Source organism: Scophthalmus maximus, chromosome 21 (assembly GCF_022379125.1).
Source record: "Scophthalmus maximus strain ysfricsl-2021 chromosome 21, ASM2237912v1, whole genome shotgun sequence".
NCBI lineage: Eukaryota > Metazoa > Chordata > Actinopteri > Pleuronectiformes > Scophthalmidae > Scophthalmus > Scophthalmus maximus.
The window spans coordinates 13,015,865-13,037,041 of NC_061535.1; the positions used below are offsets into that span (position 1 = coordinate 13,015,865).

Genomic DNA, 21,177 nt, shown 5'->3' on the forward strand with positions numbered 1-21,177 from the left:
ACGGTTTACAGACCATCTGGTAAAATGTACAACGTTTTCTTGAGGGCAAGGACTTATGTGTAAATGAATGACATTAAGATGCATAAATGATATTAAAGGACATAACTGAGAGACGATGTACACTGACAGTTACCAACTTCCTCCATGCAGACTGTGGTATTGATGTAGATCCCTCGCTCACAGAGTTGTCTGCACGATCTGAGATTCATGTATTCTGATGCACGAAGGAATAAATAACAGCATCCGACTTTTGATCACTCGTTGCCTTTTGTGTAACCAATTCCCAGTCAGATGAGGGGACAAGTTGAAAGAAAAATATGATAACTGATGTTTTCCACACAGAGAAACGGGCGAGTTACTGACTGAGTCTTTGAATATCATCCAAAAATAATGTAAATCAGATTGTAAATGGGCTGTATTTTATATTCACACAGCACTTCTATATGCAACTAATCATTCATATACCCTTCTGCACGCGGATGGGAGGAGCCGGGGATCAAACCATCGACCTCGTGGTCAGAGGACGACCCTCTCTACCTCCCGGGCCACATCCCGCCAACCAGATGCTGTGTTCTTTTCAGTTTCTAGAATACATTTTTTGGATCACTGCAGCTTTAATGGAGACGTATGACCATGAGTCTATATGTTTCCAGGCCTGTGGGCCTTTTATTAATATGCATTTCAGGGAGTCGAGCAATCTTAACTGTTGATTCCAAACCACAGAGGATGAGTGACGGCAGCTTCTGTCTGCCGAGCTGTCGCACACACCTGAGTGGACACCTGCCCTCGTGACATCCGATTCATTACGCGCTGTAATCGGAGCTAATAAAGTCACTTCCTCACAGGGGAGATAATCATGAATAAAGATAACGACTGTGTAGCTGCCACAAATAATACGTCACTCATCTCATTTAGGGTTTGACAGAGGTCACTCAGAGTTTGAGAAGAATCAGGGAGGGAGGGGAGACAAAAAAAATCAAGAGATGTAATTGTGTTTTTATTTGGTCAGAAAGCAGAAAAATTACAGAGAGGAATAATAGAATATGAGGAAACATGATCTCTGCAATGTTGTGTTTCCACTACTGGCATGATGATGATGATGATGATGATGATGGCGGGGCCACCTTTTGCACCGGAGTGGGCGCGCGCGCAACGTTGACAGGCCCCCCCACTCCACCCACTTGTACCAACCCGGGATGTCAGGGGATTGGAGTGCGCCTGCGCAGTCGCCGCGCGCTCAAACACACGCTCACTCACAAACAAATGGCTCAGTCGGTGCGTGCGGCTGTAAGTGTTGTGTCCCCAGTCTAACCTCGGAGGAGCGTGGCGGATTAAAGTGAGGAGAAAAAAAATTACTGAAGAGTGGATTTGAAAGGACGAAGAAACTTCTCGGCGGATTTTACATTTTGACAATCAGCAGCACTCTGTGAGTGTGTGAGTGGCTCAACAAACAGCGGATCTCGTTAAATCCCCTGCACTACACCTGGGGAAGCAGCAATTCAGCAATTAAATGCATCTCAGAGCTCAAACTACCTCTTTTTGTTTTGTTTTTTAAACTCTCCGATCCAACGCGCCAGGTATAGACCCGACACTCCCCAGCTGCTTCTGACGTGCTCCTCGAAAAATAATTCCACTCCCAACTTCGAGCTTGACTTTTTATTTCATTTCTTTTCTTTTCGCCCCTTCAGAGGTTTTCAACCATGAACCAAACCGCGGGAGCCACGAACGCGTATCGCCGGTGCTCCAAGGGAGGAAAGGTAAGGATGCGTAAAAGCTTGGCGTTTTTTTTTTGGGACTGAACACGCCACACGTGTGTGCGCGCTCCGCAGGTGCCAGCGGGGCATGTGCTCATAGCTGGGGGTGTTTGTGTTATGAGCTGAGGAAGAAAGAAAACAAAAAGCCTCTGTGTGTGCATGCTGGGTTGTCATTGCGCGTCATTGCGCGTTTGGAGATGGTGTCAAATCTGCTGCCTGGTACAAGTTGTTCGCTGGAAGAATCGGTGTAGTTAATGTGAATGATGGTTTTAAGAAGCCAGTTGGAAGCTTTTAGAGCAGGAGGCTCTTGTGTTTGTTGTCCACGCTGCAGAACAAATGTCCCTTTACGCATGGACACAGTTGAATTGATGCTCACTTGCGGTTTCACCCCCCCCCCCCGCGATGTGATTTCCTGCTCTGAGCTCCTCCTCAGTTACCTGATCTTGTCATCACGGTGTCGTCTCACATCCGAAAAGATGACACTGTGCAACCAAGCCTGTGACCCACATTAAGAGGCTACTCCTCCTCCTCCTGGTGCTGCTGCTGCTGTTGTATGGATGTATCAAAGTCAACAGGGGGAAAAGAGGGGGAGAGGATGGAGGTGGAGAGAGTGGAAGGAAGGAAGGAAGGAAGGAAGGATGGATGAGGGGGAGACGACAAGCTGGGGTGTGTGTGTGTGTGTGTGTGTGTGTGTGTGTGTGTTGCTCCTCCTCTCGTTCCCAACACATCTGGCTCTGTCAACACGTCAATGGAGATGAAATATGAAAGCGTGTTTATCTCCGGCAGCTTTGGCTCGCGCCCGGAGCAGATTTCTCAGTGTTTACAAATATTGATTTTCCTGTTATTTTTTTTGCAGCTACAAATATTTGGAGCTGGTGTAAATTGATCGGAGAGCTGCTGGTGCACAGGGATGATCTGGTAAAGGGGCGTAGACGACGTGGACTGACTCTCGCACACTGTTGCGCGCAGTGTCGGTTTACTCGCTCCCTTTAATAGACTCTGGCAGGTTTTTCCTTCTCCTCGTCAGTGCGATGACGCAAGAGGGGCCTTCCCCACTTCAGGTCATGACTTGAGAACAAGGGTTATGCAATCATGTGTTCTTGTTGGTTGCGTGTACAGTGTTCCAACACAGCGTTAAATATGCACGATGACAGGTATTCTCACACGGAAAAAAGGACATTTAAAACAGAACCGTAAGCAGAAAGATTTGTATCCCATTTTAGAAGTGATGCCTGTTCAGTGGTTGCAGGCCACAAGTATCCCAAGTGGTACTTTTTGCAGTTGCCAGGGGGATAAGGGGAAAAAAAATGTAGCTCAGGTACCTCTGGTTCGAGCACAGTTTTTCCGTGTGCATCTTCATTATTTTAAGAGGCAACGGACAACTATTGTTGTCCCAGTGTGGTTCCAGGTGGAACTACAGTTTGGTCGCCGTGGTAAAGTCCCATGCAGAAAACGACCGTAAAAATTCCCATTTGAAGAAATAACCTGGAGTCAACCGTCAGGTAGTATTAATAAGTTGGCTGGTTGTGTTTCTCGGTGATCTAGTAGAAAGAAAACAAACGGCGTGTGGCTTTTGAAGCCTCTCGAGTCCCGGAGCTTCTCTCCGCGGAGCGAATGTCCGTCCGAGGGACCTTGATACGAGGGAACAAATACACTGTTAAAATAGGAAAACATGACGGACAAATGGTTGAAACAGTCGGTTATGGTTGAATGGTTGAAGCGTCCATCTTCGGCCGCTCCAAGCGCTGGTAGTACTGTTGTAAAATAACAGATCTGTAGCGTTTCCCTGTGTTTGCTCGTTCATCGGGTTAATATTGCTGCTGGTTCCCAATCCGGGTTGTTTCATCTGCGCGAGGGAAAGTAGATTCAGCATGAACCACCTCTCCAGACACGTGTGCGTGTCATTATCCGTCCCCGTGGCCGCGCTCGGCCCGGCCCGGCAGCATCGTCTGCGATTTCCAAAAAGAAACTGTCTGTTGTTGTTGTTGTTGTTGTTGTTGTTGTTGTCCGTGTCCGTGTCCGTTTTAAAGCCTCGGCGGATGTTTCCTCTTTGATGAGTCCTCCGTCGGTCTCGGTGGGGTTTCTATTTCCAGTCGGCCACAGGGGCGTTTCCACCGTGGATCAATGACTTGCACCCGATTCTTGCATCCAAAAGTCGGCTGCTGGTGTATTTTTGTCACTAAATCGAAGGCAGTGTCACACAGACATATTTGCAGTATCGCTTTGCGCGACGTGAATTCTCTTATCTCCGACACTACGTCTCATCCCTCTTATCGCCGATCGACAGCCCTGCAGGGAATCCCTGCCGCCTTTTTTCTTTCTTTCTTTCTATTGGTTTGCCCACAGGCCTTCTGGGAAATGTAGGAAGCCATTTGCAACAGTCGGGTGTGATGTAGTGTATTTCGAAAGAAACCTCATGACTGAATTACTTTGACAGATTGGTGATATCTAGATAGTAGAGCTGCGGCAGAAAATAGCCAAAAATGATCCATAATTTAAGTCTTTTTTCCCCCAATAAACTCAGATATTCTCTTGTTTCTGCAGCTCAAATATGAATATTTGCTCATTGAACTGAATAGTGTTGTGGTTTCGACCGCCATCTCGATGAAATGAGACATTTCCAGACCTCGCCCTGGGCATTCGTCGCGCTTTCCGACAATTTATTGGAACAAATGAAGAAAATGATCGGCTGTCCACCGTTTGTTGCAGCAATGACATCTACAATACGCGTATCGGGCTGAAGTCTGTAGACTCTTTTAGGGAGACGGAGGTCTTTTATGGCCCTTGTGGTGGCGTCAGCTCGGTCTTGACGGAGGAGAATGATAAAGCTAAGCAGTCGTCTCTGATGGAGAAGCAGTCCCACCCCCCTGCAGGGCTCCATCACACTGGTTCAGCTCCTCCGGTGACGGGACTGGTGCACCCACAGCGTCCGAGGGGAAGGAGGTATCGCACTTCACTCCAAATTCACTCAGGCGTAGCTTCATTAAACTGTGCAATCCTGTCTCATTTTCTTATTCTCATCCCCTTCGCTGCTGTAACACGGCAACTCTCCCCTCATCTTAAGTCTCTGCGATGCACTCAGCCGGTAACTTTGTCTTTAGTGTTTGAATCTCACAATTACAAAGACAGTACGTTGCCATAGGCAGGCCTAGGTGGCGTACTGTACAAGTTCATGTTCAGCATTCACAGTGTACGAATATGTTTGTGAAGGCTGCTTGATGCCTGAATTTTCCCTCGGGATAAATAAAGCATCTATCTATCTAACTATCTATCAGTAGTTATTGGGCATATTTAGTCACGTCCACCCACAAGGAGAAGACATGTAGGTACAGAAATAATATATAGAAAATATGTTGATGTAAAACTTGTATCTGTCACGTGAAAACTACGTCTTATTTTCTCCGCTGTCATCATTGTTTTGTTGGCGCTTCATGAGCAGAGGGAACGCTGTCGATTCTGTCTGAACTCCAAGCGGCCACTAGAGGGCAGTGTGGCACTGCAGAGGCATTTCACTGCGAGGGAGTCTCACCTTCTCTCGGTGGAATAAACTTGCAAATGCATTATTTGGAGATGATTATTAATTACTAGTATTCGTCCCAGAATTGGTCTGAAATAGTCGAGTACGATTAAAAACACAGGACATGGTCTTCAGGGGCAGTTTGACTGCACGATTCATCTTAACGTCGTCGTCCTTCACTGTCTCTGAGCTGAGTCAAACAACTGTCCTGCTCACACCGGAGCATTTGATAAGTGCTGGATTCTTGCGAGTTGTCAGATTCCCACAGCTCTGAGAATAATTCACATCTCTGCATCTGCACAGCGCCGACACTCCCTCAATTCTTCTGATTACACTTTCCTAATGAGAATATGAAAGTTCACTTCGCCAGACACCCAAAGCGAAAACAACGCGATTGGGGCTTTCCCTGTTATGAATATGTATTAGCTGCTGCCGCACCAATGTGCATTGATCCCGTCACAATTTCTTTTTTAAATAACGGGAAAGTCCCTGAGGCTTATTTGTGCATCTCATCACAACGTGGCTTTTCCTTTTGTGTGTTTAAAAAAACCCAACTAAAACTCATTTGTCCATGCAGTTATCGAGGCGAAGCCGGAGTATGAATAACCATACATGGCGCCACAGTTATTCATAGAGCAGAAAAGGGGCCGAGCAGATACTCGGAGCCGCGTTGTTGGATTGAGGGAAAACTTCTTAATTACACCGCGGCTCTGTTGCAGCGACCGTGCCAAGTATCGATCCCTGCTCTCATTACACCCAGGGCCCATTGTAATGCACTGTTATCACTCCAACTCCCTCACTGGACTTTCTTCGTTCTTCTTTTTTTTTCTTTGCACCCTTTGGTAAAATGGCAGGAGAATGTCCGTCTCAATCATCTTTGCACTTCCTCCAAATCATGCCCTCTCCCGCTCATTAGCAGCAATTTGCGTTTTAAAAAAAATCACCCTGATGACTTTTTGAGGGGGCGGGGGCCGGGGGCCGGAGCGGGGGCCACGCCATTGGTCGAGCTCGACTCGCACATGCCTTGCATGAAACCTTTTTAGCTTTTGAGGTTGCTCTCTCACGCTTATCTCCCAACACGCGAGAGAACTGTTGCCCCGCCGAGCGCCGTGATCCAAACTGTCGCGACGCTGCGCCCGTCTGCCTTCGGGAACTTGTTTGGAACCGGAGCGCGCCCGATGAAATTACATTTAAGGGCCACGTCTGAGAGCTCTACCCCTGTGAAATGAATAATGCATCACACACACACACACACACACACACACACACACACACACACACACACACACACACACACACACACACACACACACACACACACACACACACAGAATAGATTCCCTCCCCTTTTGTAATATCACTGGCTGAAGTAAATGTATTGCCGTTTGCTAATACTGCTGTAGTGGCATTTCTGTTTGTAATAACCTGCCGGTGGTGTGTGTGCACTTAATCATCAGGTCCTGGGGCTGTTGCTCCCGTTCGCCCGACCTCGCTCCACAGAGGGAAAATCCTTGGAGAGCGGGGGGATGGGTGGGGCAGGAACTTTATTACAGTACGTACTTTATTAAAACGTGCAAAATCAAACACGATGCTTATGTGCGACGCGATTCAAAGTGTTGCCGTTGCTCCTTGTGCGACAGCTCTGTGTTTTGACCGCGTGATGATTGACACCGCGGGGGACAATCTGCCGGCGCACGATCACAAGGCCCCAACGAGACGCATCTGAAATTACAAATCAAATCCCCCCATGACGCCCTTTACTTCCCATCAAACCACCCACTGGACTCGCCGCGTCCCAAGTCATCTTAAACCGTCGGAGCCGAAATCGGAGAAGGATTGTGCCGTTTTCTCGTGGACATATAATGCTAATCTTTTTTCAAAGGCAGAGGAGTTCCCGTTGAAAAGAGCCGGGGCCGAGGGCAGCAGGTCCCGTGTGAGTTTGCCCCCTGCCGGATGAAAGAGTCGCCGGCGAGTAATGAGGCGCCTGAAACGGTCCGGACCGTCGAATCAGTGCTTTGGCGATGGCGAGACTTTGAAGTGCACGAGCCGTTTGCATTGGGGAGTTAGAGTGTAGTCCTCGAATCGAACACTTATCCGAGAAAGATTGCGCAGCAAAGAAAACTGATTACGACTGTTTTTAGAAGGTCGATCGGTTGCCTCGCGAAGTGGCCGTCTAGCATCTGATAGAGACGCAGCGGGACTTTTCCGCCTCATCGTGTACGACAGCGGGACCTCGCTTCCTGCGAATAAACACTCATCTTGTCCGTTCCGACCTCATACTGCTTTTATTGTGTGTATTATTTTCCCGTCGCTGGAGATTCAGATGAAAAGGCGAGGCCACGCTGCTGTTTTTCCCATATATATATATATATATATATATGTATATATATATATATATATATATATATGTATATGTATATGTATATGTATGTATATATGTATGTGTATATATGTATGTATATGTATGTATATATGTATGTATGTATGTATAGATATATGTATGTATGTATAGATATATGTATGTATGTATGTTTATATATATATGTGTATGTATGTTTATATATATATGTGTATGTATGTTTATATATATATATGTGTATGTATGTTTATATATATATATATATGTGTATGTATGTTTATATATATATATATATATATGTATATATATATATATATGTATGTATGTATGTTTATATAGATATATGTTTATATATGTATGTTTATATATATATATATGTTTATATATGTTTATATATATATATATATATATATATATGTGTATATTTGTGTGTATATTTGAGTCTTCTGAGCTGTCACTTTTCCACTCTGTCACGACCGGAGACCCGATGGGTGTTCACTCCTCAATCACAACCTTATCTTCTGCAGTGATTTAACGGGACAAGTTTTTCTTATCTTACCTGAACAGATAGTAGATGGAAAGGCACATTATTTCCCTTTCTTCTGATTCCTCACAATTCACTTGAAGCATACATCCGGTCTGACGATTTCGTCCAGGGGCGATCTCGCTTCAACCTTCAGGTCGTGGCCGCGGCATCGGTGCACGTCTGCCCATCATCCCACTTTGGGGATTTGTCTTTTCTTCGTTGTTAGTCGAGGAAGAGGAGATGAGACTGTTTGATTCACTTTTCAAGTGCAACAATTTCTGCATTTTAATATGAAGTTATAGCCGAGTGTCTTTTTTGTCGGGAACCACATGGGGCTCTATACAAAGCTGGGAAAAAGAACCCCCCCCCACCCCTCCTCCTCACATTGACTCTGCGGCCGATACCCTAACTCATCCTCCTCTTCATCATGGCCCCCACATGAGTGTGTTCTGGGGGAATATCTGGGGCTTTGAAATCCCTTCTATATCCCTCTCCTAAGCTGAGCCTTTCAGCGGCTGTAAGCTCCTGAAGACCCCGACGTCAGCTCCCCTGTTGCCGGCGGCGACGGCGGCGGCGAAACTCTCCAGCTACAGAGAAAAAAACAAACCCTTTTGAGCGAAATCCTTTTAATGAGCACCACCTCACTTCATCTCAGGTGAAAGCGTTTATTGGCCCCAGCCACATGGAACTTCCAATGCGATCGGTCCAACCCCCCCCCCCCCCGATTTTAGAAGAAGAGTCTAACTCTCCCAGATTCACACGAAGCGGCCGTCTGTTGGTTTTTGTCCAGATTTAGATTTGAGAATCTAATGGTTTTTTATTAGTTTAGGCTTTAGGGCCGTTCTTTTTTTTTTTTTTTTTTTTTTTAATTTAAAACGTTTTAAAGAGGTTGTCGTGTGGTTAAAAAAGCAGATTTTGTGCCACATTATGCATTTAAATTGCCACTTTACTGGTCCAGATAGTTAAACCCCTCTACACGTATGTGCCGCATGAGGACTTGAAGTCATTCAGCTCCATTTGACCAGATGGCTCTGGCTCCGCTGCGTCGGCCCCCGACTCCACGCGTTGTTCTCGTCCTCGTCTCGCGCTATTTCCAGTCCGCGGCCTTTGGCTTCATCCAAACGTATGGCGCGGCCCATTGTCACATAACTGGTGGAGGCGCAATTTTATTGACTTATTGCAACGACAAAACGAAAAAAGCCGGCATGTAACCGACCGCACGAGCCTCATCCCGTCCCCCCGCGTTCCCCTCGCAGTTAAAAAGAGATGATTTGTCTCGCTCCCTCCTCGTGGCGCGCTACACTTTGCTCCCCCCCCCCCCCCCCTGACGATGAACACTCTGCGCCTGAACGTAAACAACAAGTTTTATTGTGCCCCAGTGTGCGAGCTCTCCAAATCAATGCTTTGTAAATCATCCTCGGGAGGCGCGCAAGAGAAAGAAAGAAAGAAAAAAGCAAACCAAGAGAACGCAGATCCATTCTGTGTAGCCGACAAACCTCTCCGGACGGCGCTGGCACATTGAGACGGATGGATAAAGAGCGCGCGGGGAGGGGGGGGGCCCGGTGGTGGACGGTAATGAGTTTGTTTGGCGGCGAAAAAAGTGGCGGAGACTCCGAGGTAGCGACGGGGGATCGGTAAAGAAACCCATCGACCGCCGCCGAAGTCGAACGAAGGCGCCGTATCTTTGTGATATTCCGCCGCCTGTTTTGTATCAGTTCCGACCCGATGGCTCCTTGTGCCTCCAGGGACGATGCAATCTGACGAGGAGCAGCGGCAGGGAGTGGCACCGACTTGTGCAGGTGCAATTCTGGAAGGAAAAGAAATCCGCCTCGTCGGGGGCGGGGCGAGGGGCGGGGTCACCTGGTCGGGCGACCCGCGGCACGCACCAGTGTGGGCAGTCTGTCGCGTGACACTCCCCAGCGAGGCCGGCGCCGCGGGGATAAACCTCACCGCACCATTAACTCTTCTCCTGACGATAAAGTTAATATATGTCTTAATGAGTGCACCGGCACTGCGGCGTTTTAAAGTTTTCAGGCGACTCCCTCGGCAATTTCCATTACGCCAAACGCCCTCGTCTTTAAATCTATTTATGGCTGCGGCTGCTTTGAACAGATTCAGCCGCTCGCTGTTGATCGCCGTCTGCAATCTCCTCTTTTTTTTTTTTTTATAATCTAATTGGTTTCTTTGTCAGTGGTGGACTTGATGCCGAATACGAGAAACAAGTCACACCTGTACATGTCGTTCTAACATATTTGATCCGGTCATATTTGTTCATTTCATCGCTCTCTGTCGTGCGACGACACCAACAGGACTTTTGGTTGTACTCCGTGCGTTGACAGTAAGATGAAATCTATTGCATTTCAAATACGACACGATGCAGTTGATCGTCTCAGCACGCGCACACACGCACGCACGCACGCACGCACGCACGCACGCACGCACGCACGCACGCACGCACGCACGCACGCACACACACACACACACACACACACACACACACACACACACACACACACACACACACACACACGCACCACTAAACCAAAGCGATGAAGGATACGATTCTGTTTTCCATCTACAATCGGCAACCGAAAACCCCAAAAGTCTTTCACAATGCGAGTGAGTGGAGAGGTTTACGTGGGCGTCAATAAAAGCCCGACCGATTTATCCACCGGCTGATAAACATCAGCTTGACATGAGCTCGTCATTTATCAGCAGTCAGATTTGCTCATAGGAAAAGTTTAACTGTACAGAATAAACAGTGCAGAAGATACGTACATGTGTTTAGTTTTGTACATTCATAAATATGTTAATAGGTTCTAAGTTGCAATTTCTACACATTTGGGTGGATTTGTGTTTTATTTCTATTTATAGTCGTTTATAATTAAGTTAATGGTTTAAATCTAAAATCTCCAGCCTGAATGACATTTCTTTGCGACAAGGGTTTGATAACGAATCTTAGGATTGTCAAATTTCATTTTCTTCTATAATACAGTATATTGGTATCTATAGATAGAGTCAATTTGACCCATTTTGATCGGGCTCCGCTTATTGGACGGAGACGTTTGCACAAATGTAATATCTCGGTGGAAAGTGTCCGCTCATATCACACACGCACACACACACACACACACACAAACACGTACACACACACACACACACACGTACACACACACGTACACACACACACACACACACACACACACACACACACACGTACACACGTACACACACACACACACACGTACACACACACGCACACACGCGGTTTTACAGTGTAATTAAACCCCTTTCACAGACAGATAGACACAGAGAATGAATGTCATAGAACTTCTTTTATTACCTAGTGTGACAGTCATAACTGCAAAACAGAAAGCAGCAAAACAGAGCAACACTAATTGAGGAATAAATAATTAAGGACTCAACGTGCATCCACAGTTTAGAAGAAATAAAAGACCTTTGGTCCGTGTAACCCAGCAACACGGATCATGTCGCTGTTCTACTTGTCGGACGTTTCCGGCGTGCAATATTGCCGACGTCTTCTCCGGCTCTGCGTCAGATGCCCGACTCTGCATCGTCAACATCTCTGCCTGAAACCAAGGCCTCGTCGCCCGACCTCACTGATGCAGAGCAGGAAGCAGATCCCTGCAGCCTGGCGGTACCAGGCGGCGACTCCCTCCGCCTTCCTCCCTGGGATGGATAAACACGAGCCCGCCCAGACGTGCGCAGGCCGCGGCCAGCTCCGGCGTGGCCATCAGTCAACCTTAATGGTTGTTAGCATAGCTGAGCACCCTGGTCTCATCGCCTTGACCGTCTGTTGATGGAGCCGAGGTTTTTAAAAAGGCCAACGGGAGGAGGTGTTTACCATCCGCGAGGGGACCCGCGTGTTTTACTACATTCCTGCTCTCGGCGTCGGAAAATCCCGCAAGAGGACGGGACTGGACCGCTTCCCCCAGACCAGAAACAAATCGTCCAATCAGGGCTCAGTCTGCCGGGCCTCGGATTCCTCCGTGTTGCTCCATCTTTTTGAGATGAAGAAAAAGGAGATATGGATTTTGTAAATATGGATAACGTGCAAAGATATTAAGTGGGCTGTCGGAGTATGAAACTCATAAATCGGGTGAATTATCCGGAGAATAAAAAAGCGTTTCATCGAGTTAATTCATAGAGGATAGTTCTGTATGGCATCATTTCTTTTTTGGATTTATTTACATTTTTCTTTACTTTTTCTCTCTCTCTCTCTCTCTCTCTCTCTCTCTCTCTCTCTCTCTCTCTCTCTCTCTCTCTCTCTCTCTCTCTCTCTCTCTCTCTCTCTCTCTCTCTCTCTCTCTCTCTCTCTCTCTCTCTCTCTCTCTCTCTCTCTCTCTCTCTCTCTCTCTCTCTCTCTCTCTCTCTCTCTCTCTCTCTCTCTCTCTCTCTCTCTGTGTGTGTGTGTGTGTGTGTGTGTGTGTGTGTGTGTGTGTGTGTGTGTGTGTGTGTGTGTGTGTGTGTGTGTGTGTGTGTGTGTGTGTGTGTGTGTGTGTGTGTGTGTGTGTGTGTGGTTATGCAGTTTGTTCAGTCGCTAGAATGGAAATTTAGCCGCAGTTGAGCTGAGGGAGGCAGTGACTGTAGTCGTACACGATTATCAGTGAATTATTCGTACCCGTCAATATCATGTGAGGGTTCATAATCCATAAACCTCTCAAAATCCCATTTGTATTGTCAGCGATGTAAAACGCTCTGTAATCAGAAACCGCTTTCGTCCATGGAACCATTTGAGTCGATGATCGGTCAGGGGAGTAAAAGATGGATGAAATCCTTTTATTATTATTGTAAAAGAATAAAAGACAGCATTCACTAAATCAAAGTTTGTTATAACATATGCGTTGATTTTTCCTTTTTCCCATACTTCACACTGAACGCTGGGATGTGAGTGGTGAGGCTGACGCCAGCTGCCGTGCGGCGGGGAGTCGCCGTCCGCAGGTTAGAGTGATGAATCTGATCCAACTTCCTGACCAACACCTGCTGTTCAGGGCGACTTCTCCATTAATATTCAGAATGTACTTACCGGCTCTGTCGCCGCCGCCGCGGCGGGGAAGGGGAAGCAAGAAGTCGTCTGTAAGTTGAGGGGGGAAACAAAGTCATTACAGTGTCTTGTGCCGCCGAGTGTGATGGAGACGCGGCGGCCGTCTGAGCACTAACAGTTTTCATCATGTCATATTTTATTAGGGGGGGGTCTATCGGGATACTGGGGGCATTTGCGACAATGAAAGCGTCAGGGTGCTTTTTCAACCCTGCAGAACCTTTTTTGCATAAATAAGTCAAATAAAGTGTCTGAAACTGGCATTTTAAAACAACCCAGACAACACACTACATCCTGATCTTTCTGGTGCTCCCCCCCCCCCCCCCCCGCCTCTCTCCCTGCATCCAGGCTGCAAGAATAATGCCCGCTTTACATGCCCCCTCCCCTCTGTATTAATATATAAATCACCAGGTGCTTGGCATTTATCAATCTTGTGGGGAAAAATCATATAGACATTTTTATTTTGGTTTTCAAAATATATTTTATGAAGAAGTTGCATGGAATTAATCTTTGTACTGTAAAAGAAAAATCACGAAGATATTTGTTTTCATTATTTAATTTACTGTCCATCATCACTGCAGCAGATTCTCTCGCTGTGCAGCTCGTGCTTTCGTTTGGCTGCCACTTTTACGACCCCGTCGTTTTTTTACACGACATCTCTGCAACAGCTCGAGGGGAATGAATCCAAACGTGCCGCCGACGTTTCACTTTTGACTCCGAAGATGAACTGATGGCGTTCAGAGGTCAGAGGTCAAGGCCCCCGCGGCCTCACTAAACACATGAAATGAGGAAGGGATGACATTTTATATCCAAAAAGGCCAAAGATCAACTTCACTGTGACATGGTCATGCTCTGAGAAGAAGACTTCTGGCCATTATTAAAACCATAACTCAGGAGCAGGAGGCGAGATTGTGACCGTATGTCGGATGCGGAGGTGTGTGTGTGTGTGTGTGTGTGTGTGTGTGTGTGTGTGTGTGTGTGTGTGTGTGTGTGTGTGTGTGTGTGTGTGTGTGTGTGTGTGTGTGTGTGTGTGTGTGTGTGTGTGTGTGTGTGTGTGTGTGTGTGTGTGTGTGTGTGTGTGTGTGGGGACGACACACAACCGCGTGGCGGTGACATTAGTCCGTGACATCAGGCTGCTGTTGCTGCGTCTACTCCTGCCAACATCGCCGGTACAGATGCCACATCGTGTGCACACGCTCGCGTGAATTCAAACTTGGCCGACGTGTCTTGTCGGGGGAATAAACAACACGTGGATTCAAGCGGCTCCAGCTTGTGTCGGTTCAGGGGATGTTTGATACTCAAACGCCCCCCAGATTAAATCAGCAGGAAGCACACGGCCGCCGCGTCCGTGAAGACAATTTAACGCGTTTTGACGGTGGGTTATCGTTTCAGGGACGCCTTTATGTCAAGAGGAACAAAGATGATGCGGACGCTGTAGTGGAGCAAGCTGCCTGTCCTGTTTCTCCCTCCGTCAGCAAGTCCAGCCCGGAGAGTCGAGGGAGCACCGGTGCCCCCGTTAGCTCGTTCTGACAGCCTCATCCGCGGTAATTAATACCAGGCACTTTTAAATGAGATTCATGCGACGGCGTGCTGCTGTTTGCACTGTACCGGGTCAACCGCTGCTGCTGTCAGTTCGGGACACTCGGCTGCAACCGTCAGTGTGCGGCGGCTCTTCTTTTCTCTTTTCCTTTTTTTATACTCACTCACATTAAAGTCCAGATTCAGCAGATCGCACTAAGGCGAGAGGACCGACGGCGAGGCGGCCTTTATTAGAGCACCCGCAGCCGAAATGGGTAAAGATGAATTTAAAGGTACTAAATATAAAGGACAATAGGGCTGCTGATCATTTTTCCTGTTGTGTAAAGTGTCCAAAGGTTCCTTCCAATGTGTTCGTACAAAGACACAGAACCCAAACATGTTTTTATTTACTCTCACGTGCGACAAAGAGAAGCATCAGAGCATCACATTTTTGGGCGACTAAACATTTAAAAACGACGGTTCGCTTGATGAAACCAGTTCCCAGTTATTTGACTAATTGTTGCAGCTCTGTCGATGACATCTGTGGATAATGGGTTGCGGCCCCTTTTTATGAATTTCGAGCTGGAACATTAAAGCCTGCTGGGCCTCAGAGTACGAAGCTTTTTCCAAACGACCCCAAATCATCGACTGCACAGACTGGTTGATTCAGTTAAAGGGGCAGTGAGCCAGTTTGGAGAGAGCTTGTTTATCTCTCAGTTGTTGTTGTCGTCGTCGTCGTTTTAGTCCGACGCACTGACCACTGGCCCAAAACCGCAGAGTTGCAGCGCCACCTGCTGGCACGTCTCTTAAAGGCGTCCACGAGTGATTTTTACTAAACTGCACTCGCGGTGTTGTGTGGTGCGGTCCGCACCATTTTATTGTATTTCGATTTACGGAGCCGGGCCTGCGCCGAAAAACAATCCCGATTTTCATCACACTACTGCGACAGCTAACGGACGGTGAGGAGACATTCGCTGTATCGCTTCAGAAATCGCTTAGTGCCCCTTTAAGTAACAGGAAATATTTTTTTCTTTCCAGAAGTTTTGCAGCGTCCGACCAAATCCTTGTTCATTAATAATCCGAATAACTTGTGTGCCCAGTCCCGTGGATTGACCCCTGACCGATCTCTGCCGGCTCAGATGGAGCAAGTTGGAAAAAAAAGTTTGGTTCATATCGTGGACTTTGTCTTCGGTGAATGACGCATGTATGTGTGTGTCAGTGCCATAAAACTGTGTGTGTGTGTGTGTTGCAGGCATTTGGTTGACATTTGGTTTACAGCAGGTTGGGGACGAGGCTCCAGGAAGCTCCCCATCGATTACCCCCCCCCCCCCCCCAGGCTTCTGATGGATAATTCCCTTTAATAATCGTCACGACCTTTAAGGCTCAGTATTTACACATAAAAGCCCATAATTTCAGAGGCCAAAAGACGGAGTTTATGTGAAACCCCCCCCCCCACACACACACCTGATGTTGATGATCGCAGCCCCCCCCCCCCCCCCCCCCCCTTCATGATCGTGACCTTCACGCGCGTAAAAAGCTGATTACAGCCGAAGTGGCGTCAGTGTGGCTGCCGGTTTCAGTCCATCCATCATCGTTTTACGCGCTGTCCATCACATTTCCAACTGATTCCTCGCAGCAGCATCATCATCAGCAGCAGCAGCATCAGCTCGGTCTGTCGAATCCTCCCCGGAGACGACTTCACGTGAACGAGGGGGATCTCTCTGATTTTCTGCACATTCATATTAAAACTGGAAGGCTTCTCCTGCGCCGAGAATAAACGCGATAAACCGGCTCTGCCTCCCCTTCGCTGTGACTCTCTCTCCCCCCTCCTCTCCTGTATTAATTCGCTGTTTTGTATGCAAGTGAGGACCGAGGGAAGCTGCGGCGATGCAGCGCGCGCACAGGCGAGCCCACGTTGCGCCCCCCCAATCCTTTTTCCCTCTCCTCTCCTCTCTAATCAATCCACTGGGTTGTAAAAAGCCCACCCACTCGTGAACTGGCTCGCTACACCTAATCGGGGGGTGGGGAGGGGGGGTGGTTGGTTGGTTGGTTGGGGGGGGGGGGGACAGCAGAGCTGACGGGAGCCGCGTCCAAAAAAGTCTGCGAAATCCAATCCAGCCTTATCGGAGGAAACATCTGCGCCACGACGGAGGGAAGGAAAGGGGAAATAAAAATGAAGGAGAAGAGTCTGATTGAGACTTGCAAGATGCAGGGCAACGTCATGGTGAGGTTTGCTTTCGGATGTTTCTCCTTTTTGTGCACGCATTGCATGTGTTGTGTTCCTCGTTGACGATCTTGGTGGGAAGCGTCCCGGTCCATTCCCGCCTCCGCGCGCTTGGCGCCTCGCGGACGCACGTGCGAGGCGTTGACATTACGCGCATTTTACAGGAACACAGGGTTTACATTTTTACATTTTTACATTTTTTTTTGCATCTGTTAATTAAAAACCTCCACGAGGGGATTTTGGAGGAGTTCACGTCCTGTTTTTTTCTTCTTTTTTTCTTCTCCTTCTTTCACGTGTCCTTCCCGTGCGTCTGACGCCGCGAGTCAGTGAGGTTATAATAAATCTTGGGTGGGAAGAAAAAAATGGAAGTTGGAAAGTTTTGTGCTGCTTTCTTCGTAATGATTGCCTTGGCTCATGAGTCCCCCCTCTTGAGGGGGGGTGGGGGGCAGAGGTAACCTTTTTCTTTTTGTTGCCCAAAGGAGGGGTCCCATTAATATTTCACTGCATCCAAAGCTGTGTGAGGTGCAGGGATGTATTATTACTCCCCTCCTCCTCCCGCTGCCGGGAGCCGCAGGCAGCTATAAGGACCTGGGTACGAGGAGGAGAGGATCCTTTATTGTCCTCTGGGACCCTTTCAAATATTAAGGGCCAATATCCAGGACTGTTTCAAGGCTTCAGATTGTTGAATATCAAAGTGCATCAACGCGGAGTTTCACGCTTCATGCTGATGTCATCATCCGCGGTTAAAAAACTTTCGTTTCCCCGGGGGGGGGGGGCGATGGTGATATTTCTCTATTTCAGCGGTCTTCATAGCTGAATAAGCTGCATCCCCATGTGCAACAACGCCCGAGGCCGTTTTCCTTTTGGGGAAGATGTGGGACACAGCTGTGTGGAGAGTCGGGCTTTTCCGAAACGGTTCCTCCACTGAGTTCCGTCTCTCTCTCTTTTCCAGCCCCCTTGGCCTCATTTCCTGTGAAATGTGCAGTGTGTGTGTGTGTGTGTGTGTGTGTGTGTGTGTGTGTGTGTGTGTGTGTGTGTGTGTGCGTGCGTGCGTGCGTGCGTGCGTGCGTGCGTGCGTGCGTGTGTTTAGCCTCCTTTTCTCTTTTATCACTGCATAATCAAAAAGTAAACATGGGGTGTTTGTACCGTGAGGGACCGTTGGTCGGTTTCCAAACCAAGTGACTATTTTTTTAATTTGAGCTGGTGAGGTTGTTTTTTCTCTCCGAGTTTTCCAAAGCCGAGGACGTAATGATGGAATTGTCGGGAGTTTGTTTTCTTGCTGAGAGTAAATCGAGGAGATTGATATGAAGATATGAAGCGACAGCCAGAAGGCGGTTAGCTTAGCATCAAGACCGGACACGGTTTATCGTCTGGCTCTGTCCACCACGGGTAGAAAACACCACCACCACCTTATATCTTGTTTGTCTGAAAGAAAAGGTTTTTAGAAGAAGTCGTGTGCACGACCAATTCTTGTCCCTCGTATATTAATCCCCTTTTGGTTTTTTCACACTTTGTTCAGGCAGATTAAACATCTAATTTAGTCTCCAGTTAATTTGCAGGAAAGCCGAGTGTTGTCACCCCGCAGGAAGTCAAACTATTGGTTTAAATCCTCCAATCGCTCTCCTGGTAAATGAAACACCCAAATGTTTGGCTTTTCTGAGCCGTTCCTCCCCGAGGTTGCAGAGCAACAGTAGACCTGCCAGGCGTGCGGTGGAAATGCACTTGGCAGAACGTCAGAAAGCAGCTCCGCAGTGGCAGAGGAGTCTGCTGCCAGACTCTTGACGTTTGCGAGTCCATCTTGGCCTCTGTTTCATTGAGAATCGACAACCTGTTGAGTTCGGTCTAGCGACGTTGACCGCCGCAGGAAGTGCCCCTGTTTCCCGTCCAGAACCCGCCCAGGTGGCGTTGCAACTCCCCGTTCATTTTGTGCCTAATTGATGAACTATTTGATCCCTGGGGTTTTTGATCGAGCAGGCGGCAACACGGAAGTAGCACGTGACAGCTGGAGCCGACTGGTGTCTTTGGGGTTTATTGCCCCCCCCCCCCCCCCCCCCCCCCCCCTGCACAATAAGCTCATGGGATGCACAACGGTAGAGTCTCAGTGTGAAGTCCCCCCCCCCCCCCCCTCCATAAACTGGGAGGAAAAATCTGCACAGCGTGACTTCTGACCACCGGGCGGTGACGGTCGGACGTCGTTCGGCCGCCTGCAGGGGATCTCCGTCTGCGAGGCGAGACGCGGTACAGCGACTCGGAAGGCGCGGCGGCCCAAACAGCCGCGAGGGTTGTTGTGCCTGCGACAGGAAATTGCAGCTGATCACGTCCCGCAATTGAGACGCCCCGAGGGGGGTAGTGACGCCAAAAGATGTTACCATGGGATACGTAGGCTATTATCCCGAAGGGGGCCGCTCGGTATAGCGGCAGACCGCGCCGGGGTGCGCCGTGTGCTTGATGATGTCTGAGCTCCCGGCACAAGGCGCGATGGCCGTTTCTGAAACGGCTCCAGCGGCTCGTTTTCCAGCTCTTTCCCTCTTGTTGTTCTGTTTTTGAGTCTAATTGTTCCCCGACGGGGCAAACGGCCCCTCGATCAAGGGCATAGACGTCGGCGGCGATGTTGAACAGCTAATGATTTGTTTTTCTGGGGCTGAAATTAAAAATGAAGTACATCAAGAACTGGGGCGATGTGTCTCTGCTGAAGAGAGGCGAAAGGCATTCATTCAAAAGAGTCTAACCAGCCAAAGGCTCCTGTTGTCATGGAAGTCATGTTTAAAAGAGTTTTGAGGTCGCAGAGTTCTGCGCGAGAGCAGAGATTCAATTTTGAGCCGCCCTTGACTTTGGAAATGTTAAAAGGTGAGTGTTGAAAATTTAGGAATGAAATGTTTCTTATTAAAAATACTTGCGCGCATCGCCTCTGGAATCTCCACCAGGTCAACTATCACACCACCATATATTCCTGATCGTTACATTAACATTGTATCTGGATCGTCTGAGGCCGATACTCATTTCAATATTCAAAAGTCTGCCATCAAAACCGGCCAGTAGTATTTTATTGCAGCCTTGATAAATATTTCTAAATGTTTTTTCAACAGCAAATAAGCTCATGTACATTAATCATGGCTGATTTATTGATATAGCTGTTATTAGGACTTCAGCTCCATTAGCTGCTGCTTTCCCACCACAGCAATCAATGTCGCGTCGCAACGCGTCCGTGTGACGTTTATCCAATCCCGTGTTATTTGGCGTTCGAATGAGAAGCGCCTCGGGGGACGTGTGCAAAATCAATACCCTTATTGTTCCCGACATTGATAGGCCCGAGTGTAGTTTGAAAACTGTCAATAGTTGTGTTTGTCCGCTCCACCTGAGCTCCACCGAACACCAACAGTTAAATGTTCAATAGCTCCGTGCGGGGGGAGGGGGTCAGGGGGTCGATTCCGGAAAGGGGTCGCGAGATAATTTGAAGGATATGAAACAGAAATAATGCGAAAAAAAAAATACACAGAGCGATGAGAGAAGCTTCTCTGCGTTAAAAAGTTGAAAAAAAGGTTGAGAGCATTGACCTCAGTGAAATTCGTTGAAATGTAAAATTTAATTCAGCGTGATGAATCTTGTTCTGCTGCCACACATTGTGTCAGGATCATAACTTCTAATGTGTCAACACTGTGGAATCATAATGTCACGTTATGATTCCACCAAAGGTTCATGTAGAATTGTGGGTGGGGTCTGAGACCCACCTATACCTGCAGCCATGCACCGATTGGATGGACCAGCTGTCAATCAAACTGTATCCACGCCACAATGCCCACGTTGACTCATGCATAATGGACCAAAATATACAAAATGAACATCATGTTGTATTGAAGAGGACGTCAAACTACAAATCGAACCATAAACTCCTCAGGAAAATGTTTACGGACGTTAAGAATCAAGTGAGAAGTCGAGTCATGTTCTCGTAGACTTCTACAGACACAACCAGTGGAGTCGCCCTCTGCTGGGGATTCCAGAGAATGCAGATTTCTGGCACTTCCGCGTTGGCTTCATTTTCCGTACCCCATGACTACGTCCATTCTTATAATCTATGTCGAATAGGGCTGCGCCTAACGATTGTTTTCACTACAGTTTAATCTGTCGATTATAATCGATTAGTTGCTTGGTCCATAACACGGTAAAAGATTTCTACTGTTTTTCCCGAATCTCAAGGTTGAGGTTTGATTTGTCCACAC

At 47.8% G+C, this 21,177-nt stretch overlaps 1 protein-coding gene across 2 annotated transcripts in view; it reads left to right on the forward strand.

Annotated features, from left to right (window-relative positions):
- The first annotated feature begins 1,272 nt into the window (after positions 1–1,272).
- LOC118291008 (dipeptidyl aminopeptidase-like protein 6) overlaps positions 1,273–21,177 on the forward strand; it is a 153,191-nt gene continuing 133,286 nt past the window's right edge. The window contains exons 1-2 of one of the 2 annotated variants that reach the window (XM_035618858.2): positions 1,273–1,577; positions 1,689–1,757. In XM_035618858.2, the coding sequence (XP_035474751.1) occupies positions 1,701–1,757 (57 nt within the window). In that variant the 5' untranslated portion in view covers positions 1,273–1,577; positions 1,689–1,700. Of the gene's footprint in view, positions 1,578–1,688; positions 1,758–16,808; positions 16,961–21,177 lie in introns of those variants that run through there. The other variant, XM_035618860.2, reaches the window with a different exon arrangement.